Source organism: Pristiophorus japonicus, chromosome 6 (genome assembly GCF_044704955.1).
Source record: "Pristiophorus japonicus isolate sPriJap1 chromosome 6, sPriJap1.hap1, whole genome shotgun sequence".
Taxonomy (NCBI): domain Eukaryota; kingdom Metazoa; phylum Chordata; class Chondrichthyes; family Pristiophoridae; genus Pristiophorus; species Pristiophorus japonicus.
The window spans coordinates 168,492,550-168,513,900 of record NC_091982.1 but is presented as its reverse complement, the minus strand read 5'-3'; the positions used below and the strand labels follow the sequence as shown (position 1 = coordinate 168,513,900).

The 21,351-nt window shown below is 46.1% G+C and overlaps 1 protein-coding gene across 1 annotated transcript; it reads right to left on the bottom strand.

Moving 5' to 3' along the window:
• Window positions 1-17,791: 17,791 nt before the first annotated feature.
• LOC139266219 (C-C motif chemokine 20-like) lies at window positions 17,792-18,968 on the bottom strand. Its single transcript, XM_070884049.1, has 4 exons — window positions 18,887-18,968; window positions 18,672-18,786; window positions 18,127-18,204; window positions 17,792-17,837 (listed from the first exon to the last, which is right to left on the bottom strand). The coding sequence occupies exons 1-4, from the start codon at window positions 18,966-18,968 to the stop codon at window positions 17,792-17,794; spliced, it is 321 nt and encodes a 106-aa protein (XP_070740150.1).
• Between the last annotated feature and the right edge of the window lie 2,383 nt (window positions 18,969-21,351).

Here is a 21,351-nt window from a genome sequence, read left to right as displayed (position 1 = left end):
CTAGGTGGGAGACACTCCTAACCTGGACCTTCAGGTATAAAAGGGGAAGCTCCACCCACCTTCATCACTTGAGTGCTAAGGAATAAAGGACAGGTCACAGACTGACCTTCTCTCAAGCATGGGCCTCGTGTGCATTTATAATGTATAGTAAGGACGTATCAATGGCGACAAGAAACTGGGATTTAAACCACGTGAGCATGGCCACTAGCAGAACAGACGAGAGGTACTGTGTTAAGGAATGGTTGGGACAGAGATTCAACATTGTTAAAGCACACAGTTCTCCAGGCAGACAAGGGCAGTCAGGCATGCCCCAACGTGTAGTCGAACCTAGAGAGGGAGTTCGACAGAGACAATGGCAAGCTGAACAGCGATTCACGCCATTGCAAGGGACAATGCGGCCAGTAATGGGGCCATCAACATCTGTTAATGGTGCACTCAAGGACAATAACAGGGGCAGTCAGGGACGATCGACTGGCAAGGGACCTTTTGTTTCAAACCGCAACTCATGCTGGAGGTGTGGAGGCACACACTCAGCCGGAGTTTGCAGAGATGAGCAAAATACCTGCAGAAATTGCAGAAATGGACACTGGGGGAAATCGCTGAAAGCTGAAGTTCAGCGAGTTCGTGTGGAGCACGTATACAGTTCATACACCAGGACGCCACCGATAATGATGAAAGTGCTCCTCAATGGCATCCCAGTATCAATGGAGTTAGACACGGGTGCCAGCCAGTCCCTGATGGGTATCAAACAGTTCGAAAAGTTGTGGGCATCCAAGACCAGGAGGCCAAAATTATCGCCGATACTTACACAAAGCAGATCATTCCGCTGCTAGGCAGCGCCACGGTAGTCGTGACCCACAAAGATTCGGAGAACAGACTGCCACTCTGGATTGTCCCAGGGGACGGTTCCGCACTACTGGGGAGGAGTTGGCTTGCTGTCATGAACTGGAAATGGGGCGATGTCAATGCAATTTCCTCTGTGGAGCGAGTATCATGCTCACAGATCCTGGACAAATTTGACTCATTATTTCATCCCGGCATTGGCACTTTCATGGGGGCCAAGGTAGTGATTCACATAAACCCGGACGCCAGGCCAGTACACCACAAGGCCAGAGCGGTGCCGTACGTGATGCGGGAAAAGATAGAAGGCGAATTGGACCGCCTGCTGAGGGAAGGCATCATCTCGCCAGTCGAATTCAGTGACTGGGCGAGCCCGATTGTGCCGGTGCTCAAGGCGGATGGGTCGGTCAGGATATGTGGCGATTACAAGGCCACCATCAATCGGGTGTCACTCCAAGACCAGTACCCGCTACCGAGAGCGGAGGACCTCTTTGCAACGCTATCCGGTGCCAAACTTTTTTCAAAATTGGACCTGACCTCAGCTTACATGACCCATGAGTGAGTCGAAGAAGCTGACCACCATCACGACACACAAGGGGTTGTTTGTGTACAACAGATGTCCGTTCGGGATTCGCTCGGCTGCCGCGATCTTCCAACGAAATATGGAAAGCCTCCTCAAGTCGATTCCAGGGACGGTGGTTTTTCAGGACGACATCCTCATTACGGGTTACGATACTGAAGAACACCTCCACAACCTGGAGGAGGTGCTACGCAAACTGGACCGGGTAGGTCTGCGACTGAAAAAGGCGAAGTGCGTCTTCCTAGCTCCAGAGGTAGAATTCCTGGGGATGAGGGTAGCAGCAGACGGGATCAGCCCTACTGCATCCAAGACGGAAGCGATCCAGAGAGCACCCAGACCCCGTAACACGACGGAGCTGCGTTCGTTCCTGGGGCTCCTGAACTATTTTGGGAACTTTCTTCCCAAATTGAGCATGCTGCTAGAGCCGCTACACGTGCTCCTACGCAAAGGTCGTGAATGGGTCTGGGGGGACAGCCAGGAAAGGGCTTTTAATAGAGCACGCAATTTGTTATATTCCAACCATCTGTTAACGCTATATGACCCATGTAAGAAACTTGTGTTAACGTGCGATGCGTCGTCCTATGGTGTCGGGTGTGTGTTGCAGCATGTCAATGCCAAGGGTCAGTTACAGCCGGTAGCTTATGCCTCCAGGAGTCTGTCCCAGGCAGAAAGGGGCTACGGGATGGTAGAAAAGGAGGCGCTGGCATGTGTATTTGCGGTAAAGAAAATGCACCAGTACCTGTTTGGCAGGAAATTTGAGCTGGAGACAGATCACAAACCCCTAACGTCCCTTTTGGCCGACAACAAGGCCATAAATGCAAACGCATCGGCCCGCATACAGAGGTGGGCACTCACGTTAGCCGCCTATGACTACACAATTCGGCACAGACCGGACACCGAAAACTGCGCCGATGCACTCAGCAGGCTCCCACTAGCCACCACTGAGGGGGCTACCGAGCATGCTGCTGAGATGGTCATGGCTGTTGAAGCTTTTGGAAGCGAAGGCTCACCTGTGGCAGCCCGTCAGATTAAAGTCTGGATAAATAGAGACCCGCTATTGTCTCTAGTCAAGAAATGTGTCCTGAATGGGGACTGGGCAGCCACGTACAGGGCATGCCCTGAGAAATTTAAACCATTTCACAGGCGCAAGGATGAACTCTCGATTCAGGCCGATTGCCTACTGTGGGGAAACCGTGTAGTCATGCGCCAGGTGGGCAGAGAGGTGTTCATCAGAGAACTTCACAATGGGCACCCGGGCATTGTCACGATGAAGGCAATTGCCAGGTCACACGTTTGGTGGCCAGGGATAGACGCAGATTTGGAACTTTGTGTTTGCAGGTGCAACACGTGTGCCCAGCTGGGCAATGCGCCCAGGGAAGCCCCCCTTAGCCCCTGGCCATGGCCCGCCAAGCATTGGTCACGCATCCATGTGGACTACGCAGGTCCTTTCATGGGGAAAATGTTTTTGGTTGTAGTAGACGCCTACTCCAAATGGATCGAGTGTGACATTTTAAATTCAAACACATCCTCTGCCACGGTAGAAAGTCTACGGGCAATGTTCGCCGCCCACGGTCTACCGGATATCTTGGTCAGCGACAATGGCCCGTGCTTCACAAGCACTGAATTCCAGGACTTCATGGCAGGCAATGGAATTAACCATGTTAGAACGGCACCGTTCAAGCCGGCCTCAAATGGCCAGGCAGAACGAGCAGTGCAGATAATCAAACAGGGGATGCTCAGAATACAAGGGGGTTTCCTACAAACCCGCTTATCACGCCTCCTGTTGGCCTATAGATCCCGACCACACTCGCTCACAGGGATTCCACCCGCAGAGCTACTAATGAAAAGGATGCTCAAAACCCGGTTATCCCTTATACACCCCACCATGAAAGAAATTGTCAAGAGCAGGCGCCAGTCACAATATGACTACCATGACAGGAATGCGAGGGCGCGATGTATTGATGTAAATGATCCTGTTTTTGTCCTCAACCACGCTGCAGGGCCCAAATGGCTCGCAGGCACTGTGGTTGCCAAAGAGGGAAATAGGATTCTGGTAGTTAAACTTACCAATGGAAAATCTGCCGCAAACATGTGGATCAAACAAAAAGGAGGATCAGCAACCCCATAGAAGAAGCAGAGGAAGAACACGAGATAGAGTTCACTCCACCACAGGTGACCGAATACCGGAACCAAAGGGAGGAGAGCCCAGTCATTGTGGGCAGTCCGGACAGGCCTGAGGCACCGCAAACAGCAGACACTCAGGCCAGCGCCCAACAACCGGAGCACCAACTCAGGCGCTCTACAAGGGAATGTAAGCCACCAGAGGGACTCAACCTGTGATCCCAATAAGACTTTGGGGGGGGAGGTGATGTCATGTATTCAACCAGCATTGCAACCCATGTATAAACTGACCTAAGTTGTACACCGTGAGAACACTGACCACTAGGTGGGAGACACTCCTAACCTGGACCTTCAGGTATAAAAGGGGAAGCTCCACTCACCTTCATCACTTGAGTGCTAAGGAATAAAGGACAGGTCACAGACTGACCTTCTCTCAAGCATGGGCCTCATGTGCATTTATACTGTATAGTAAGGACGTATCAGAAAGAATGAGGAGAGGCAACATAAAGGAAATGATACCATTTTAAAGAGGGTGCAGGAACAGAGAGACCTGGGGTGTACGTATGCAACGCTTTGAAGGTGGCAGAACAAGTTCAAAAGGCTGTTAAAAAGACATACAGGATCTTTGTCTTTATAAATAGAGGTTCGAGCTAGAAATTGCGTAGCGTCCCATTTGGAACGATAACTTTTGCGGTACAAGTATCGGCCGGCATTACATAAATGAAGCTGCCGCGAATTTCCGGTTTCGCTCTCGTAAAAGGAATTGGAGCGCTAAATCAAGCACGGCCGTGATCGGTCAGCCTGGCACTCTGCTTGAATGTCGGGCTGTTGGCATGGCACCCCCACTCCCTGGTAGTTCAGGAAGGACCCTTTATTTGCTGCAGAGTTTTCAGCTTGGGCCTTCCCTTTAATTCAGGGAAGAGCCCCTCCTTCACGTGGCCCAGTGCGTAGCGCTGTGCCCTGCTCCCGATGTGTCCGCCCCGCTGCTGCCCCAGAAAGGAAGTGGATTGTTTTATTTTGCGCTCCACTTCCTTTTGGGGACAGTAACATCAATTTCGCGAGAGGCGAGACTTCTGCGCCTGGCCGCGAGTGTCACCGCCCCCAAACCCAATTGTTCCCTGCAAGTTTTTTGTGGCAGCTTTAGCAATGGTAGTTTTATTTGAGATCAGACAAGACACTGAAGCCAATAATGTGAATCAATGAGTTCACCTATCAAGAAGTAGTAGTCATTATTTGGAATTAAAATATATTGAAAAATTGAGAGTGAGCGTGGGTGGCTGCTGATTTCATGTGAATTGTTGAAAGTATTTTTCCCCTATGGGAGTGGATTAGAATTTCAGCTACCGCCTGGTCCATTTAAAGAGTTATTTCACACGCCAAAACAGCTCTCAGAATTCTTTTATGTAGGCAATGGTTATGAATTATGCGTATGTTAAACTATCATAACTTGGTGACCTCTCTTGACCTCACTGCATTAAACATTGGTCGGCGTCAGTTTTCAAATTCTGAAGTCTTAAATAAATCATACTTTTAATTGAAAAGATTGATTAAGTATGCACAGATGTAAATTGTATTATTGCAGAATGTCTGATTTCTTTAACGATAAAGATTTGGTCTTGTTTAATTAATTGTTCATTGATTTGCAATCTTTTCTAAATCCTACATCTATAAAGTAACATTGCTGAAGTCATTATCAGCAACTTCTTTGTGGATAACGACATCAAAGTGAGGCAAATTTTTATACTGAGGCCCATAGTTCAGGACATTAGCCAAGTTGAAAAGAATAGGGGAGAAGATGAGGTAAATTGAAAAGTAATGTTTAAGTGATATCAAGCTTTGCTTTTAAAACTCATAGACAACAGGAGGAAACAAACACTGAGGGAGGCAAGGCGACGCACAGTATTCAGGGCCTGGGAAAGAATTGTCAATTATTAATCACCAAGAAGGTTTGGGGAGACTGTGGTCAAAGGTTAAGCCACTTGTGATACATTACTAAGTTCCTTGAGCTGAATGGGAACTCGTTTTTCAGGGGGAAAAATTCTGGATCTAGTTACCGTCCACTGGCATGTACAATGGTAATTACATTTGGATTCTGTTTGGTTACAATGCATTCTACCCAAATATTTCTGCATACAGCAAAACTAAAGATGGCAATCTATTGGGGGCCATTTCAAATTTGAGGCTGCCACAGATACTTTTTTGGGTTCAGTAGCATCAGTCCCTCTTGCGTATAGATCCATGTTCTTTGTATGTTGGAGCAAACTCACACTGCCCACTATTTAATTATATGGTAGAGTCATACAAGAATAAAACAACTGTAACCTCTTGTGAACTGAAGTGGATACTTGTGTCTTTCCAATATTTCCAAAGGTAGACAGAGAAAACACTAAGATCAGATATGATTAGCTGCTTTATTTAATTGCAAATGTACATACAGAGCAACAGTTGTGTTTGGACTCATTCAATGTAATTAGTACAACTTGTCTTCGCATAACAGAAGAACGAACACGTTACATTTCTCCACATCAGTGTGTCGTCTTGCTTGACTTGGACAGGACAACTTCTAACTATCCTCTTGAATACTCCTTCTGGAAAAAGCTAACGCCCACAGCTTTCTGTTTAAAAACCTGACTGACTTCCTGTTGTAGCTTTTTTTTAACTCCCTGTGTTCACAATCAAGATGTCGGGCTATGCCAGGCAACCCCTGCCAAGTGCCTGGGACCGAGGATCCAACTGCAATTGCAAGAGTTGTTTCGCAATTACTGAGACAGGGTAATGAATTGCTTATTTTGTATTCTTTTGAATACACAATATCAAAGCTTAGATCATTAGCATATTTGCCAACTTTGCTCTAAAAAAAATCTCTGAAGTGTAATCTTTTATTCCCCACATATTTCTGTTAAATAAATGCTGAACAATTCAGGAATGTGATAAGGGCATTGCTATGAATTATCATCATCATCATAGGTAGTCCCTCGAAATTGAGAAATACTTGCTTCCACTCTAAGGCCCCAAATTTCCCCAGCCGTTTAGAGCGGCGTATTTCGATGTGGCGCGCCGACTTCCTGGGGGAAAAAAAGCGGCAAAAATCTACCTCGTCGTCTGGATCCATCGGCGTCGTGCAGCAGAGCCTGGTGGGGTGGGGGGCGGAGCGTCGGCCGCGCTTGCTCAGCGAGGCCGGCAGGGCTTGGGCTTGGGCTCAGCGTGTTGTGTAGTGCTGGCAGGGGCACGCATGACCGTTTGAACATGCGCTCATATGCAATGGGCGGTTAGTTTGCACACATGCGCAATTTAACAGGAAGCTTGGCAATCGGCCAATTAAAGGGAGACCGTCCTCAGAATAATTGGTTATGGAGCATATATAAAGGTGAGGTCTGAATATTGATTTTTGTGTGGCTGAGGGAGTGGAAAGGAGTGCTGGAGGTGTAAGTGTGATCTTTGAACATTATCTGCGTTTGAGTCCAATAGACGAATGGCGCAAGAGTGTGCAAGAATTTCCTCCATGAGGAGAAATTAGTGACTGTAATTGAGGAGAAATGGCTGGGGCTGGATATCAGCAAGAGTGGTCCGTCAAAGGTCTCACCCAAGGAAATGAGAAAAAGATGGAACCTCATTGCAGAAGAATACTCCGCTGGGGTCAACACCGCAAGATCTGGAAGTCAGTGCAAGAAGAAATGGCAGGACGTTGGTCAAGTAGTAATTGTAAGTAATATATTCATCTTTAAATTGAATTGCAGTTGAAAATGTGAGTATGTGTCCCACCCATCAGAAGCGCACCATTAATATTTTCCATCTTTACAGAAAAAATTGGTCCACAACAAGAGGGAGAGAACTAGAACAGGAGGAGGTCCACCAAATCTGCACCAACTGTCACCCCTGGAACAGAGGGTTGCTGCCTTGCTGAGACACACCGGCAGAAAAAGAATCAGCTCTGCACAAGCTAGACCCACATGCGAGGGTGAAGGTGAGTCATTAAAATGCATAGTGGCCCTTCAAATCAACCTGCTGACTGGCCTGCTACGAGTGAGACTACTCATGCCACCCATCCTGCCCCCTCCTGTGCTGCTAACCATTTGACTGATGTGTTGTCTTTTGCAGAAGAAGGCGACACTCCTCAAGATCCTGAGGATCCAGATGCATGCGCTCCAGACCAAGGCGGGTGGAGGGAGGAGGGGTCCATAGAAATATGTGCACGGGAGAATGCTGACCACAATATGGATCAGGACATATCACAGGGCATCACACTGCCAGAACCCTTCATTAGCTCCTCGGCAACCTTCCATGGGTTCACACCTTCCGAGGTCGTGGGTCTGAGTGGCAGTCGGGAAATGCATCTTGGGACACCCAGTCCCCCACTGTCCCAGCCTGTGCCTCGCACTGGAGGGGTGCCACTAGAAGCCGACCAGTTTCACCTGAGAGGCAGCTCTCAGCAGAAGTTAATCAGGTTCTGTCATTGGGTGAGGAGACCAATGTCCTCACAAGATCACTTGTGGCGGCCGTCAGTGGGGTGCATGATGAGGTCGCGACACTATCGGCTGAAATCTCTGCACTAAGACGAGAAGTCAGGGCGTGCATTTCAAAGGTTGTGCAGATGATGGCAGATGCCATGAGGGAGATGGCTTCTGCAATAAAGGCACAAAGGCCGGAGACTCAAATGCCATTCCCACGCACCAGCAACCGGTCAGACCCAAGCCGGACCCCCAACCCCCTCCACCACCAACACCAACCTATAAGGAAGTGCACTTTCCCCGAGATGTGGGTGAGGGATGGGTGCAGACTTTCTTTCCTGGTGTGGCTGTTGTTGTTGTTGTTGTTGTTGTTGTTGGTAACATTGAAGCGCACTGTAAAATTTACAATAAAAGATAGTTTGCATCAAAATTGAATCATCCTCCATTAGGACCATGCAACATTTAGGGTCAACTGTAAAAAGTAAAAGTCCCTCACTCCTGCAGTCATGTGTGCCATGGTGGGAGGGCTAGCCGGTGCGTTCTGCAGTCAGCAAGGTAGGACTGCTCCATTTTCTGTAGCTGATTTATCTTTCATTTATTTGTGATGATGTTGTGCAGCTGTTGTGCTGATGTTGTGAAGGTCTTTAGAGCTTTGGAATCCTCTAACTCACCTCCCCCCCCCCTCCCCCTCCCCCTATCTCTGGCTACCTGCGCTGATTTTTTAAATGTAGGTAAGGTTTTTCTGTGCGTACAAAAATGGCCACATACACTGGCCTAAGTTAGTTTGGAGTGACTTTTAGTTGGCCAAATTTGCTTCTATGGCCAGAAGAGGTGTAAGTGGCTTGTCACGCCCCCTTTTGGTGAGAAAAACGAAACTAGAAAAAAACCTAACTAACTGACTTACATTGGAGCAAGTTAAATGGGGAAATTTGCGATTTTTAAGTTACTGCAAAAAAAGCTACTTACTCAAACAACAACGAGGCAACTCTTGGGGAAATTTGGGCCTTAAAAGTCAGTTCTTAGATGACTGAACAGTTCAATACAGGACCACAGAATAATATGAAATACCTAATAATGATTTGGTTTAGTTTTGATTTATATTTTATATTTTTTTTAAAGTTCTACTTTTGACTATTTTCTATGTTTCTATTGGTGAGAAAGCAGGAATGGGGTACTGAAGTTGCATGTTCAGCCATGGACTCATTGAATGGCGGTGCAGGCTAGAAGGGCCGAATGGCCTACTCCTGCACCTATTTTCTATGTTTCTATATTTCTATGACCCAACCAACATTACTCAGTTTTGATCTCTATCACCGTGGGGGTCAAAATTCTTCTGTATGCTATTTTTAACACACTAGTTAACACATTCATGCCATTTTCTCAAGTGTGCTACTTAACAAAGTCTTTAAATAACACACAGAGGAATTTCAACCTTTTTGTTGTGACTCATGAACTAATTTCCCTATGCATGTGTTCGTCATCCTTGCTCCTACATATCATGCATATCTAAAATTTACCAAAATCAAAGAGCCGGGGCTGGTTTTTCTGGTCTTCTGCGCTCCGTTTTTCACCCTGGAGCAGCAGCAATGGCGGCAGTGAGGTCTTCTGGGAGGGTGGTCAGCCTCCAGTGCCCCGCAGCGATCCGCAGGTCTGGTTTTGCGGCAGCACTGAGCAGCACTGTTGGGAAGAGCTGCGCCGGTGTGCAATGCCCCTGGTTGCGACACTGGCGCAAGTTTGAGCTCCTGCCCGACCCATCTGCCCGAAAGTGCGTCCCGCAATGACCGGCTGGGAAATCAGGGCTGTCCAACCATCCCATCAGCGAACAGATCAATAATGAACTCCTAAGGTAAGTGTGATTCTTTTTTCTTTTAATTTTTTTTTAGCGATTTGTGTTGTAGTGGTGTGGGCAATGTTTTGGGAATGTTTTTTTAGGATTTTTTTCCCCCCTCCCCAGACATCTCTCGGTGCACTCCCGGCCCAGCTCTTTAGCTCAGGAGTTTCCCTTTCATGCGCCAAGAGAGGTGTGCAAAGCCTCCCTTAGCGCTGTGCCCCCTGACGCAGGGCCCAGATGGCCTAACTTTCCCACCCCGTCGCCATTATCACCCCAAAAAACATAAAAGCCTAAAATCCAGCCCCCGATGTTTACTCCAGCTGCATTGTTGCTGGTTATCCCCAGGGGAGAGTTTTAGGCCATCTCAGTTCTGATGTCACTTGATGATTGACTGAGGAGATGATTGTTGGTGGCACATGGCAGGCTCTGTTAGCTTGTCTTTTTGTGGTTTTACTGCCACTCATACAAGCTCAAATGGAATTAATACTATGAATAAATAATTACTCCCAGACTCAAAACAATTATTGGCCAATTACTCAGGGCTCAATTTTCCACGGTAATTTGCACCGTTTTTTTGGCGCGCGCCGTTTTTCCTGGCGTATTTTTTGTCCCCCCCGTGATCTGTGCCGATGTAACTGACTTAGTTACGACTTTTCTAAGCCAGTTTTTTTTGATGCCCGCGACGGTTTTTTCAATTGTTCGCAGTTTGGCCAAAAGTTTTTCCTCCTAGGTTGGCGTATCTGGCCACTCCCGAAAAACCTTCCGATACTTAAGAAAACCAGCGCACATTCACAAATCGGCGCTGAAAGATGCCATTGTTTTTAAATCAAAAATTTTTGAGGGAATCAAGAACACTGTCAAAATCAATAGAAACATAGAAAATAGATGCAGGAGTAGGCCACTCGGCCCCTCGAGCCTGCACCGCCATTCAACAAGATCATGGCTGGTCATTCTCTCAGTACCCCTTTTCTGCTTTCTCTCCACACCCCTCGGTTCCCCCAGCCGTGTCCAGGGAACTATAGACCAGTCAGCTTAACATCAGTGGTAGGAAAAATAATGGAATCCCTCTTAAAGGAGATCATAGAAAAACATCTGGAAAACAAAAATATAATAATGAATAGTCAGCATGGATTTCAAAAGGTTGCTTGACCAATCTCATTGAATTTTTTGAAGAGGTAACAGACAGAGTGCACAAGGTGTAATTCATCTAGATTTCCAAAAGGCCTTTGATAAGGTGCCACATCATCATCATCATAGGCAGTCCCTCAGAATCGAGGAAGACTTGCTTCCACTCTTAAAATGAGTCCTTAGGTGGCTGAACAGTCCAATACGTGAACCACAGTCCCTGTCGCAGGTGGGACAGATAGTCGTTGAGGGTAAGGGAGGGTGGGACAGGTTTGCCGCATGCTCTTTCCGCTGCCTGCACTTGATTTCTGCATGCTCTCGGTGATGAGACGCGAGGTGCTCAGTGCCCTCCGGATGCACTTCCTCCACTTAGGGCGGTCTTTGGCCAGGGACTCCCAGGTGTCGGTAGGGATGTTGCACTTTTTCAGGGAGGCTTTGAGGGTGTCCCTGTAACGTTTCCTCTGCCCACCTTTGGCTCGTTTGCCGTGAAGGAGTTCCAAGTAGAGTGCTTGCTTTGGGAGTCTCGTGTCTGGCATGCGAACAATGTGGCCTGCCCAGCGGAGCTGATCAAGTGTGGTCAGTGCTTCAATGTTGGGGATGTTGGCCTGGTCGAGGACGCTAATGTTGGTGCGTCTGTCCTCCCAGGCGATTTGTAAGATCTTGAGGAGATATCGTTGTCAGCATTTCTCCAGCGACTTGAGGTGTCTACTGTACATGGTCCATGTCTCTGAGCCATACAGGAGGGCAGGTATCACTACAGCCCTGTAGACCATGAGCTTGGTGGCAGTTTTGAGGGCCTGATCTTTAAACACTCTTTTCCTCAGGCTGCACTGGCGCACTGGAGGCAGTGTTGAATCTCGTCGACAATGTCTGCTCTTGTTGATAAGAGGCTCCCGAGGTATGGGAAATGGTCCACATTGTCCAGGGCCATGTCGTGGATCTTGATGACTGGAGGGCAGTGCTGTGCGGCGGGGAGAGGCTGGTGGAGGACCTTTGTCTTACGGATGTTTAGCGTAAGGCCCATGCTTTCGTACGCATCAGTAAATACATCGACTATGTCCTGGAGTTCAGCCTCTGTATGCGCGCAGACGCAGGCATCATCCACGTACTGTAGCTTCATGGGTAAGTGGAGCTGAGTCCACGGCCAGATCAGCCATGATCTTGTTGAATGGCGGAGCAGGCTCGAGGGGCTAGATGGCCTACTCCTGTTCCTAATTCTTATGTTCTTATTATGACAGAGGTTGGGGTTGTCTTGGACCTGGTCTGGAGAAGGCGAAAATTGAACAAGTTCCCACTGGTTCTGTAGTTTAGTTCCACTCCAGCGGGGAGCGTGTTGACTGTGAGGTGGAGCATGGCAGCGAGGAAGATTGCAATGACGCAGCCCTGTCTAATGAATGAGGTCAGAGCATGCGGAGTCAACAATAATAATAATGCTCAACTTTTTTTTACCTGTCAACGTAGAAGTGCAAGTATGTTGGATTTAAGAAGTTTTCTCATTTTTTTTACTCACTCACACGTCACCACTGAACGTCTTAAAGCAGAGCTGGAGGGTCATAGGTTTTGCTGGCAGAATCGGCCCCACGCCTGGACACGCAGCGGCTCATGGATCGGCTACAAAACAAACTGTGGTCGGGGGGTGGAGGAGAGAGAGAGAGTGAGGTGTCGATCCGAAAGCTTCGAGCCCAGGGAGCGAGGTACCTTCTGCACTGAATGAGTTGGGTGGGGGGGGGGCGAGCAGGGAGAGAGAGAAGGGGAGAAGTCACAAGACTCTAAATAGTTAAAGGGTGGGGAGAGAGGAGAAGTCGGCATCGTTTTTCGGTGCAGACAGCAGGCTCTATCCCCCGAGGCAACTGGACACACTGCAGGTGCCAAATTCAAATTATACATTGGGGAAACTTTGGCAAATTATTTCTGGCACATTTCTGGCCGAGAAAAATGGTAACTCTGCCAATATGCGAGAAAACGGGCTGGGGAAAATTGAGCACTAGGTGCAGAAACAAGTGCTTTAAATAATCCTTGTGTTCAAATGGTTCAAAATCCTTTAGGATAAGCAAGGCTCATCATGATTCGTGTCAGGTTAATGGGCTAGACTTTCCACTTCTCTGTCTATCGCCCAAAAAATGGGCGATGTTCCAGCAATGTTCGATGTCCCAGCCTTACTGATGGCTGGCTCATCACTACAAAAGGTCAGCGATGTGCCGCTCGCCCAACAAATGGCCAGCGATGTGGAAGGCAAAAGCTTCCCTAGCAACGGCCTTCTGCACATATGATTTAAAATTTTTTTCCAGTTGACAGCATTTTGCGTGTTTCGGGAGGTCAGGGGTCAACCACACATGCACAGAAGGCTGTTGGGGAGAGAGAGAGGAGAAATAAAGGAGAGAGTTGTTGGAGTTGGAGGGAGGAGATTTGTGGAATTTTGTGGAGTTTTTTGCCATTGGAGAGTTGGATAAAGTGTTTTTTGCTGTTGGAGAGTTGGAGATTTGGATAAATTGTAGAGATGTCATCATCATCATCATCATCCGAAAGCGTGGATGGGAGTCAGAAAAGGGTAAGGCTGTTTTCGGATGAGGCCAATGAGGCCCTCATTGAGGAGGTGGGCAGAACTTACCCAGAGTGCTAAGGGCAAACCTCCACCCCGGGCGTATAGGAAGCTGTGGTCCGAGATTGCGAACGTCGTCTCCTCGGCGTCCCAGGAGGCGAGGGGGCCCGACTAGTGCCAGAAGCACTGGAACAGCCTTGTGGCGTCAGCTAGTGTAAGTACAGATTTTATATTGTATTGATGAAGATTGTAATTAAAGCTGTACTAGTAAATCTCCTGGATTGAATTAAATTTTGTAAATTCTTACATACATACATACGCATATATACATATGTAGATCCAAAACATGCTGATCTTTGTTATAACCATGCATCAATTGTGGATCTCATTTGCATGTAACATTTGAAGCTGTTGTCTTTCCATGAAACTATCTAGTCAATTAGCTTATGCCATGCTCTTTTCACGTTTGCAGAAGAAGATATTTAACAACAGGGCACAGCAGAGGTGCACTGGAAGGGGCCCTGACTACATGCAGACTTTAAGTGAGCTGGAGGAGCATGCAGCATCGCTGGTGGGGACCATCAGTAGCTCGGCCACCACCCATGGTATTGCGGGACTCTCCCATGCGTCACGTGAGTAATGTGTGATACAGTTTTAAAGTAATGTAACATCATTTAATTAAAATGCAATGTACGAATGATGTAATGTCATGTCATGTCATGAATGCAGCCTTTGTGCTACCTTCAGTTTGACAACATAAGAACATAAGCAATAAGAACAGGGGAAGGTCATCTGGCCAACTGTCCCCTTCTCTGTGCGCTCCCCATAAACCCATGTGTCCATCTGCGACTGATGCAGCCGTGGCAGGTTTTCTGGGGCAGTTAAATCCACATGATACATTAATATGTAAAGTCTTGTTGATAATCTGTACCCTTCTGTTCTAATAAGCTCAATAGGCTCAATTGTGCTTTCAAAGTCAACCAGAAGCGCAAATGGAGGCCACACAGGAGGAGGAGGAGGATCTGACTGAGCCAGAGGAGGAGGAGGAGGAAGAAATGGAGGAAGCCACAGAGGGGGATGAACCTGCGGCCACCGTGGAAGTTGCTATTGCGACTGAAGAGGCACCGGGACCAAGCGGCGTGCAGCTGGCAATGCCAAGGTGCGTTATAGTGTGCACACCGACCCTACGGAGGTCGGGTCAGCGAGCTCAGCACTCACCTGCAGTGGACGCTCGGATAGAGAGCTTTATCTCACTGTGCGAGGAGACGGTCGCGATAAATCGTGAGCATCTCCAGCGGTTTGCGCAGGAATTTTCCCGGGTGTCTGCTGCCCAAGCGGAGGTAATGCAGCAGATGCTGGAGGAGTTGCATACACAGACCGCCGCCACCCATGCCTTGCGGTATGCGTTGCTGGATGAGCACGGCGCTGCACCCCAAGGTGCCGTGATCGATCGAAGCACAACCCCCAGCACACAAGCGAGTCAGGAGGAAGCACTACCTTCTGACTTGGAAGACGATGCCCCTGCCCTGCTTCGTTTTCCCCTCCAACATCCCCCCTAACAGCCTATCGTACCACCATCACCCCCACCAAGGCAGGAAGTCTTGCCGTTGCCCGCTGCACCCCCGCGTCGTCTCGGTACTGGGGGACCAAAATGGGCGGCTGGTGCTAGGACACAGGGGGTCCCAGATCAGGAGGGAAATGTGGCTGCAGGTAGGGAGGGGCTGTTATTGTTCATGTTTTTCTTGTTTTACTTGTTGTTCTTCTTGTTGCTGGTGGGAGAGATGGGGGGGGGGGTGTGGTGGGGAGGGCGGTGGGCTGTGTGGATGGGGGTGGGGGGGGCGTTGGTGTTTAAAACTGAAATTGTTAATAATAAAATTTTGTTGAATCTTACATTTGTTGTGCATTGACTTTTAATAATAGAAGTAAAGTTAAATTAAAACATTAATGCAACTGTTGTACATTTAAATATAAATATAAGTATAAATATGAGTGGATCTATCTGTAAAAGGATGGTAAAAATCCCTTGTTTTAGCAGCCTTCTCCCTTCCTCCAATGTTCAAAATGGCGTCCGTAGGGCCAAGTTCTGTGAGGAAGGCCAGGAAAAAGCAACTATTCTCCAGCGATGTTCTCGGCGAGCTATCAGCCCGGCGATGTGCCGGCGATGTGCTGAAAGTTGGGCTGGGCGATGTGCAGGCGATCACCTCAGCGACCAGCTCGGCGATGTGAGCCGAAAATCAGGGGGATAATTTTTCGGTGATGATCCATCCTGAATTTCCACTTTTTTGTCAAAATGGGCGATGAAAGGCCGTTTTGGGCAATAGATGGGCGATATATGCACGATGTGAAGTGGAAAGCCTAGCCCATCGTGTTTTCTGAAAGTATTGCAATGTGCTTACACTCGCCATTATTTCTTCAAGGGGAAATATAACTGTGTGCACAGCTAAACAAGCTTATCTCTTTTAAGAACATAAGAAATTGGAGCAGGAGTAGGCCATTTGGCCCCTCGAACCTGCTCCACCATTTAATATCATGGATGATCTGATCTTGAGCTCAACTCCACTTTCCTGCCCGCTCCCCATAACCCTTCACTCCCTTATCATTCAAAAATATGTCTATCTCTACATTAAATATATTCAATGACCCAGCCTCCACAGCTCCCTGGGGCAGAGATTTACGACCCACTGAGAGAAGAAATTCCTCCTCATCTCAGTTCTAAATGGGTGATCTCTTATTCTTAAACTATGCCCCCTAGTTCTAGATTCCCCCACCTGTGGAAACATCCTCTCTGCATCTACCTTGCCGAGCCCCCTCAGTATCTTATATGTTTCAATAAGATTACCTCTCATTCTTCTAAACTCCAATGAGTATAGACCCAACCTATAGGCCCAACCTGCTCAACCTTTCTTCATAGGTCAACCAACCCCTTCATCTCAGGAATCAATGTAGTGATCCTTCTATGAGGTTTAACATCATATGGGGTGCCTTGGAGGAAGAGGCAGGCCACTGTGACCACCTGGGAAACTCCAGATCCACAAACTCCTGTATGCCGTCAGCAACTCAATCATGGCATGTTACCTATTCCTGCACTTCTTCAGTCAAAGAGGAGGAAAGTGCTGTTCCTCCATGGAGGATGGAGAGACACTCGCCCTTGGCTGAGGATAGTCCTAGATCTCAGGGGCCTAGTCTTCAGAAGAGAATTGATTACGGAGTATCTATCTCATGTGTAACCAATGGGAAGTGTGACAACTAATGAGGCTTGACTGCTGGGCATGCACATCACTAATTCAGGCGTGCACTATGTGTGATTTGCCGATATGAAAATTACTCCTGGCATGGTGAGAGGGGCACAGTTGGCTTCAATGCTTGGGTTAGAGAGAGAAAGATGAGCTTAATTTTCTGCCCCTGATCTCTCATCAGTGAACACCATGCTGAAAGTGTGCATTATTGCCGATGTTTGGTGAAGACAGTAATGCCCCCTGCGGTTGAATAGAGTAACCGGAGGTTTGTCACTAGAACTATACCCTGCAAAGAGTTAATGACTTCAGGAGAAGAGGAGTAGGGAAATCGGAAAATGTTGGGACAAGGAGGGGAGGAGATAAATAAATGTCTTGGTCTGGCGTTAGTAAGTACAGCTTTCAGTCGGACTAAATATAGTCGGCAATTAATGTCGGAAATTTTAATTGCACAAGAGCTTAGTTTCTGCTCTCTAACCACTTATTAAGAGCTCGATTAACTTGAACGGATTATGGCATAACTGGTTACTGCTGATAATTAGTGGTGAATGGAAAATGTGAGCTTGCCAGTGTGAATGCACCACCCAAAAAACGTATTGGCATTAATGTTAAATCTGCAGAGCACTGAAGTCATTTTTTTTTTAAATGAGCGTGGATTGATTTGACAAATAATATTTCTCTATTAAAGCTGTATAACAAGTTCCAATTGACAGCCTTGAGAATTATGATTTGAATCTATATCAAATGAGGCAAAAAAGCCGTTTTGTTTCATGCATTTCTTGAGTCAGACTTGTGGAAATGAACAGATACAGAAAGGAATGCAGTTCAATGTTTTCTCATTTATTTCAGCTGAAACAGGTGCTAGAACATAATGAATAGAAATTAGCTTTCCCTTGTATAAATAGGTATTTGCAATTAAATTACTAGTCCATGTTTAATGGAACATAAAATGAAAGAGCTTACACAATGATTGGGAGAAATGTAAAAGTGCTTTGTTTTGTACAGGCTTGCAGAGATACAATGGAGGAAGGTTACAAGTGAGACAAATTCAGCTGTTGCATTTGCTTCATCTTCTCAAGATGCCGGTCCATTTTCTTGAGACATCTTTTCCAGCCTTTTGCTACAAGGAAACACAAAAATTGATATGTTTCAAATCAGTTAACCTGTTATAAAGTATAAATAATACAGCTAAATGTACAGCGACTATACTACATTCATCTTAAATATTGTCAGGACCTACAATAAATAGAATTAGTTCAGACCAAGTATTATGTGTTAGACTTATCATCCAAGCTGTGGTGAAATTCTGAATGAACAGCCCTCATTACCCATACCAAAAATGCCAAAATAAAAAATCTTGTCCTTTATCTTTCTCAATATAATTGAATAGTGAGAGCTTGTTCTCTTACCTCAAAACTTCCAGTGCTCTTTTCACCCATTTTCTCCCAGGATTTGCACACACTGCCCGTCCTCTGACAGTGTAGAATCTGTGAAGTATTTAAACAGATTTGACAATTGAAAGTACATCATCAAAGGTAATTACTTCCCAGTCATTCTTTGTGATATATGGATTGAATGGAAGGAAGAATACTACTTATGAATGATGGCCCCAAGTATTGCAACCATTGTTAAGTGTGTGCAAGTGCTAAAACCCATACGAGTCAGCCCATATTATCGAGGAGTAAACAATAGTTGTCAAAGAAAGTTGCCGTGTGTTCCAAAATGACAACCCTGAGAATTACTACTGATTCTGTAAGTGTCAGCAAGACAGATAAATTACATTTTATATGGGGGACTGATGTTATTTTGTGAAAATGAATGAAGGAAATATTGGGATAGTATTCCTTTTTTGCTTCAGCATGCCGAGACCTCAGAATATGATGTACAGAAAACAAACTCGACCGTGTATTAATAAGTATTTACAATTGCTATATTTCTGTGCATTTGTACTTACATGATTGCATCTATGTCACAGATTTCATTTGATCTTTGTAGCACATAGCCAGAGATTAACTGAAATGGCATTGCTTTCATTGAGTACTTGAGGCAGCAGTCTCCATTGGTTCCAACTGGAAAAAAAAATTAACAGACTTAACCCAAAAAATTATTTTGAAAAAGGTATTTAAAATGGTCTAAATAACAAGCGACTACGACAATTGTAAGACTTACAAGCTGATACTGGGCAACTGAGCATGTTCAGCACCAACAGTGAGAATACAGCAGCCACCATGCAGTTCCTGAGAGCAGACATTGTATCACAGGATCTTTTCTGTACAGGTACAATTCTTCGATCCGTAATTTAGTTGTGGTATTGTGCTTTCTGATGCCTTGTTAATATACACTGGAGCCAGTATGGAATTCTTGATGCGTAATAGTAATTAGGAGAGAATGTAAATGAGAAGATCGAGGAATCTTCTCTGATCACGGTCATTTTGAGTCAACAGCTCCGTGAGATTTCAATTTATGTATCTATAGCTACTATATCAATGCCCTACTTTCATAATATATGCAATTTACCTGCTAGGTATCTTTCTACTTCCAATATTTCACTTTTAATGATTTTTTTCATGAGGTTACACAGTGAAATCTGCCTGAATGAAAGGGAAGCGCTGGTGGATAATGATAATCGAGATTACCCAAATTTTGGTCTTGTATATATGGTACAAGATACTAGGCACAAGATGAAGACAAGTATAGTACAAGTAATAAAATAAACATCATTGAGCTTTATTCACCACGAGATACTGTGCAATAAGCTAATGCCTCATGTAAGGCTTTAACCTGTGAAGATTTCTGATGAATAATTTTGATAGTAGATGTTGAGGGTTCCACTCTAGCTGAATACAACAAATCTGTTAGCGGGCATCAGCTCTGAATGCTCACCCATTCCTGGTTTGGAAAGGAGGTATACTATCTATCAACATGCTGCACACATAAGTCCATTTACACTCGTGGCAATAATTGCAATGTTAGGAGAAATGTGAGCAGAGCAATGTGCGTCCCCACTGGGGAAAAGGGCAAGGTTCAAGATGAATCTGAAGAGGTGGCTCTTGCACTCCTTGTTAAGAACATAAGAACATAAGAAATAGGAGCAGGAGTAGGCCATTTGGCCCCTCGAGACTGCTCTGCAATTCAATAAGATCATGTCTGATCTGGCCTCGACTCCACTTCCCCGCCCTCTCCCCTAACCCTCCCCGCCCTATCCCTATAACCCTTTACTCCCTTATTGTTCAGTCTCGGTGTGATATTGGGAGAGACTTGGAATCACATTACCATCCATCAGGGAATGGTGCACAACGTGGGAGAACTCAGAAACAAATAATGTCTTTTAAAGTCAGTTTTAAAATGTAGTCACTCAAAATAAAACTTTAATGATATTGTATTAAGGCCATAATTGTCTTTTAAAAAATATATTTTTGAAAATAATTAAATGTTATTTCAAAGTTTTTGGCTGATTCAAGGAATTAGAATGTTATTTTTAGGGTAATTCATTTTTCTTTCTCTTTCTCACTCCTTTTGGTCTCCATCAGGAACTGGAACCCAGGACAATTTTCCGCCCCCTCCCTGGGCCAAGCTAATTGCAGAGCTTCTATTTTCATCCTGGCTAAGATCAGCTGACTCAGTGTGGATCCTGGTAGGACTGTCCCAGTAGTGTGAAGCAGTACTTTGCCGCATCTCGTTTGCTACTTAGTGCTGACAAATTGGGAGGACGGCACAGGTTAATGTAAGGGATCCCAGCAAACGTACAAACAGTCCTAAAAAAAGTACTTCGCCATTTGAAGTTAAGAAAATGGAAATCAGGCAGCTTCTGTTAAAAAAGGCATGAGATCCACCCTCCGCCTCCACCTCCGCTTCCCCCCCCCCCCCCACCCCAAACCAAGATACCAATGAAGACAAAATCTATCTCCTAGGCTCTAAGCTGTTTTTCAGCTATTTACAAGCAAAGCTTGTGCCCTTTTTGGAACACACTGTAATTACATGTAACGGCCTAGAGATGGCTCCTGAAATCCAATTTCATCTGAGGTCCATAGAGATGAATAGGGAAAGGTCTGAGGGATAGATTATGACTCATTGCACAAAGTCAAAATCTGCCCCTAAGTGTTCAGACATTTAGATCCTTTATTGCAATATAACTGATGCTACTAATAGTACATTGTTCGCATGCCTGACACAAGACTCCCAAAGCAAGTGCTCTACTCGGAACTCCTACACCGCAAGCGAGCTCCAGGTGGGCAAAGGAAATGCTTCAAGGGCACCCTCAAAGCCTCCTTGATAAAATGCAACATCCCACTGACACCTGGGAGTCCCTGGCCAAAGACCACCATAAGTGGAGGAAGAGTATCCGGGAGGGCGCTGAGCACCTCGAGTCTCGTCGCCGAGAGCATGCAGAAATCAAGCGCAGGCAACGGAAGAAGTGTGTGGCAAACCAATCCCACCCACCCTTTCCTTCAACGACTGTCTGTCCCACCTGTGACAGGGTCTGTAATTCCCATATTGGACTGTTCAGTCACCTAAGAACTCACTTTTAGAGTGGAAGCAAGTCTTCCTCGATTTCGAGGGATTGCCTATGATAATTATGTAATATCATGAATGGTCTGGTAGATTCAAAGCTGGAGCTAAGTTAAAATTAGAAC

What these genes read in the sequence shown, in the direction of transcription:
- LOC139266219 (XM_070884049.1), bottom strand. Translation starts at nt 18,968, where the DNA reads ATGTCTGCTCTCAGGAACTGCATGGTGGCTGCTGTATTCTCACTGTTG. An exon ending in CAGTTGCCCAGTATCAGCTT is followed by an intron (nt 18,787 to 18,886) that starts GTAAGTCTTACA and finishes TTTTTTTTCCAG; the next exon opens with TTGGAACCAATGGAGACTGC. An exon ending in TGTGACATAGATGCAATCAT is followed by an intron (nt 18,205 to 18,671) that starts GTAAGTACAAAT and finishes AATACTTCACAG; the next exon opens with ATTCTACACTGTCAGAGGAC.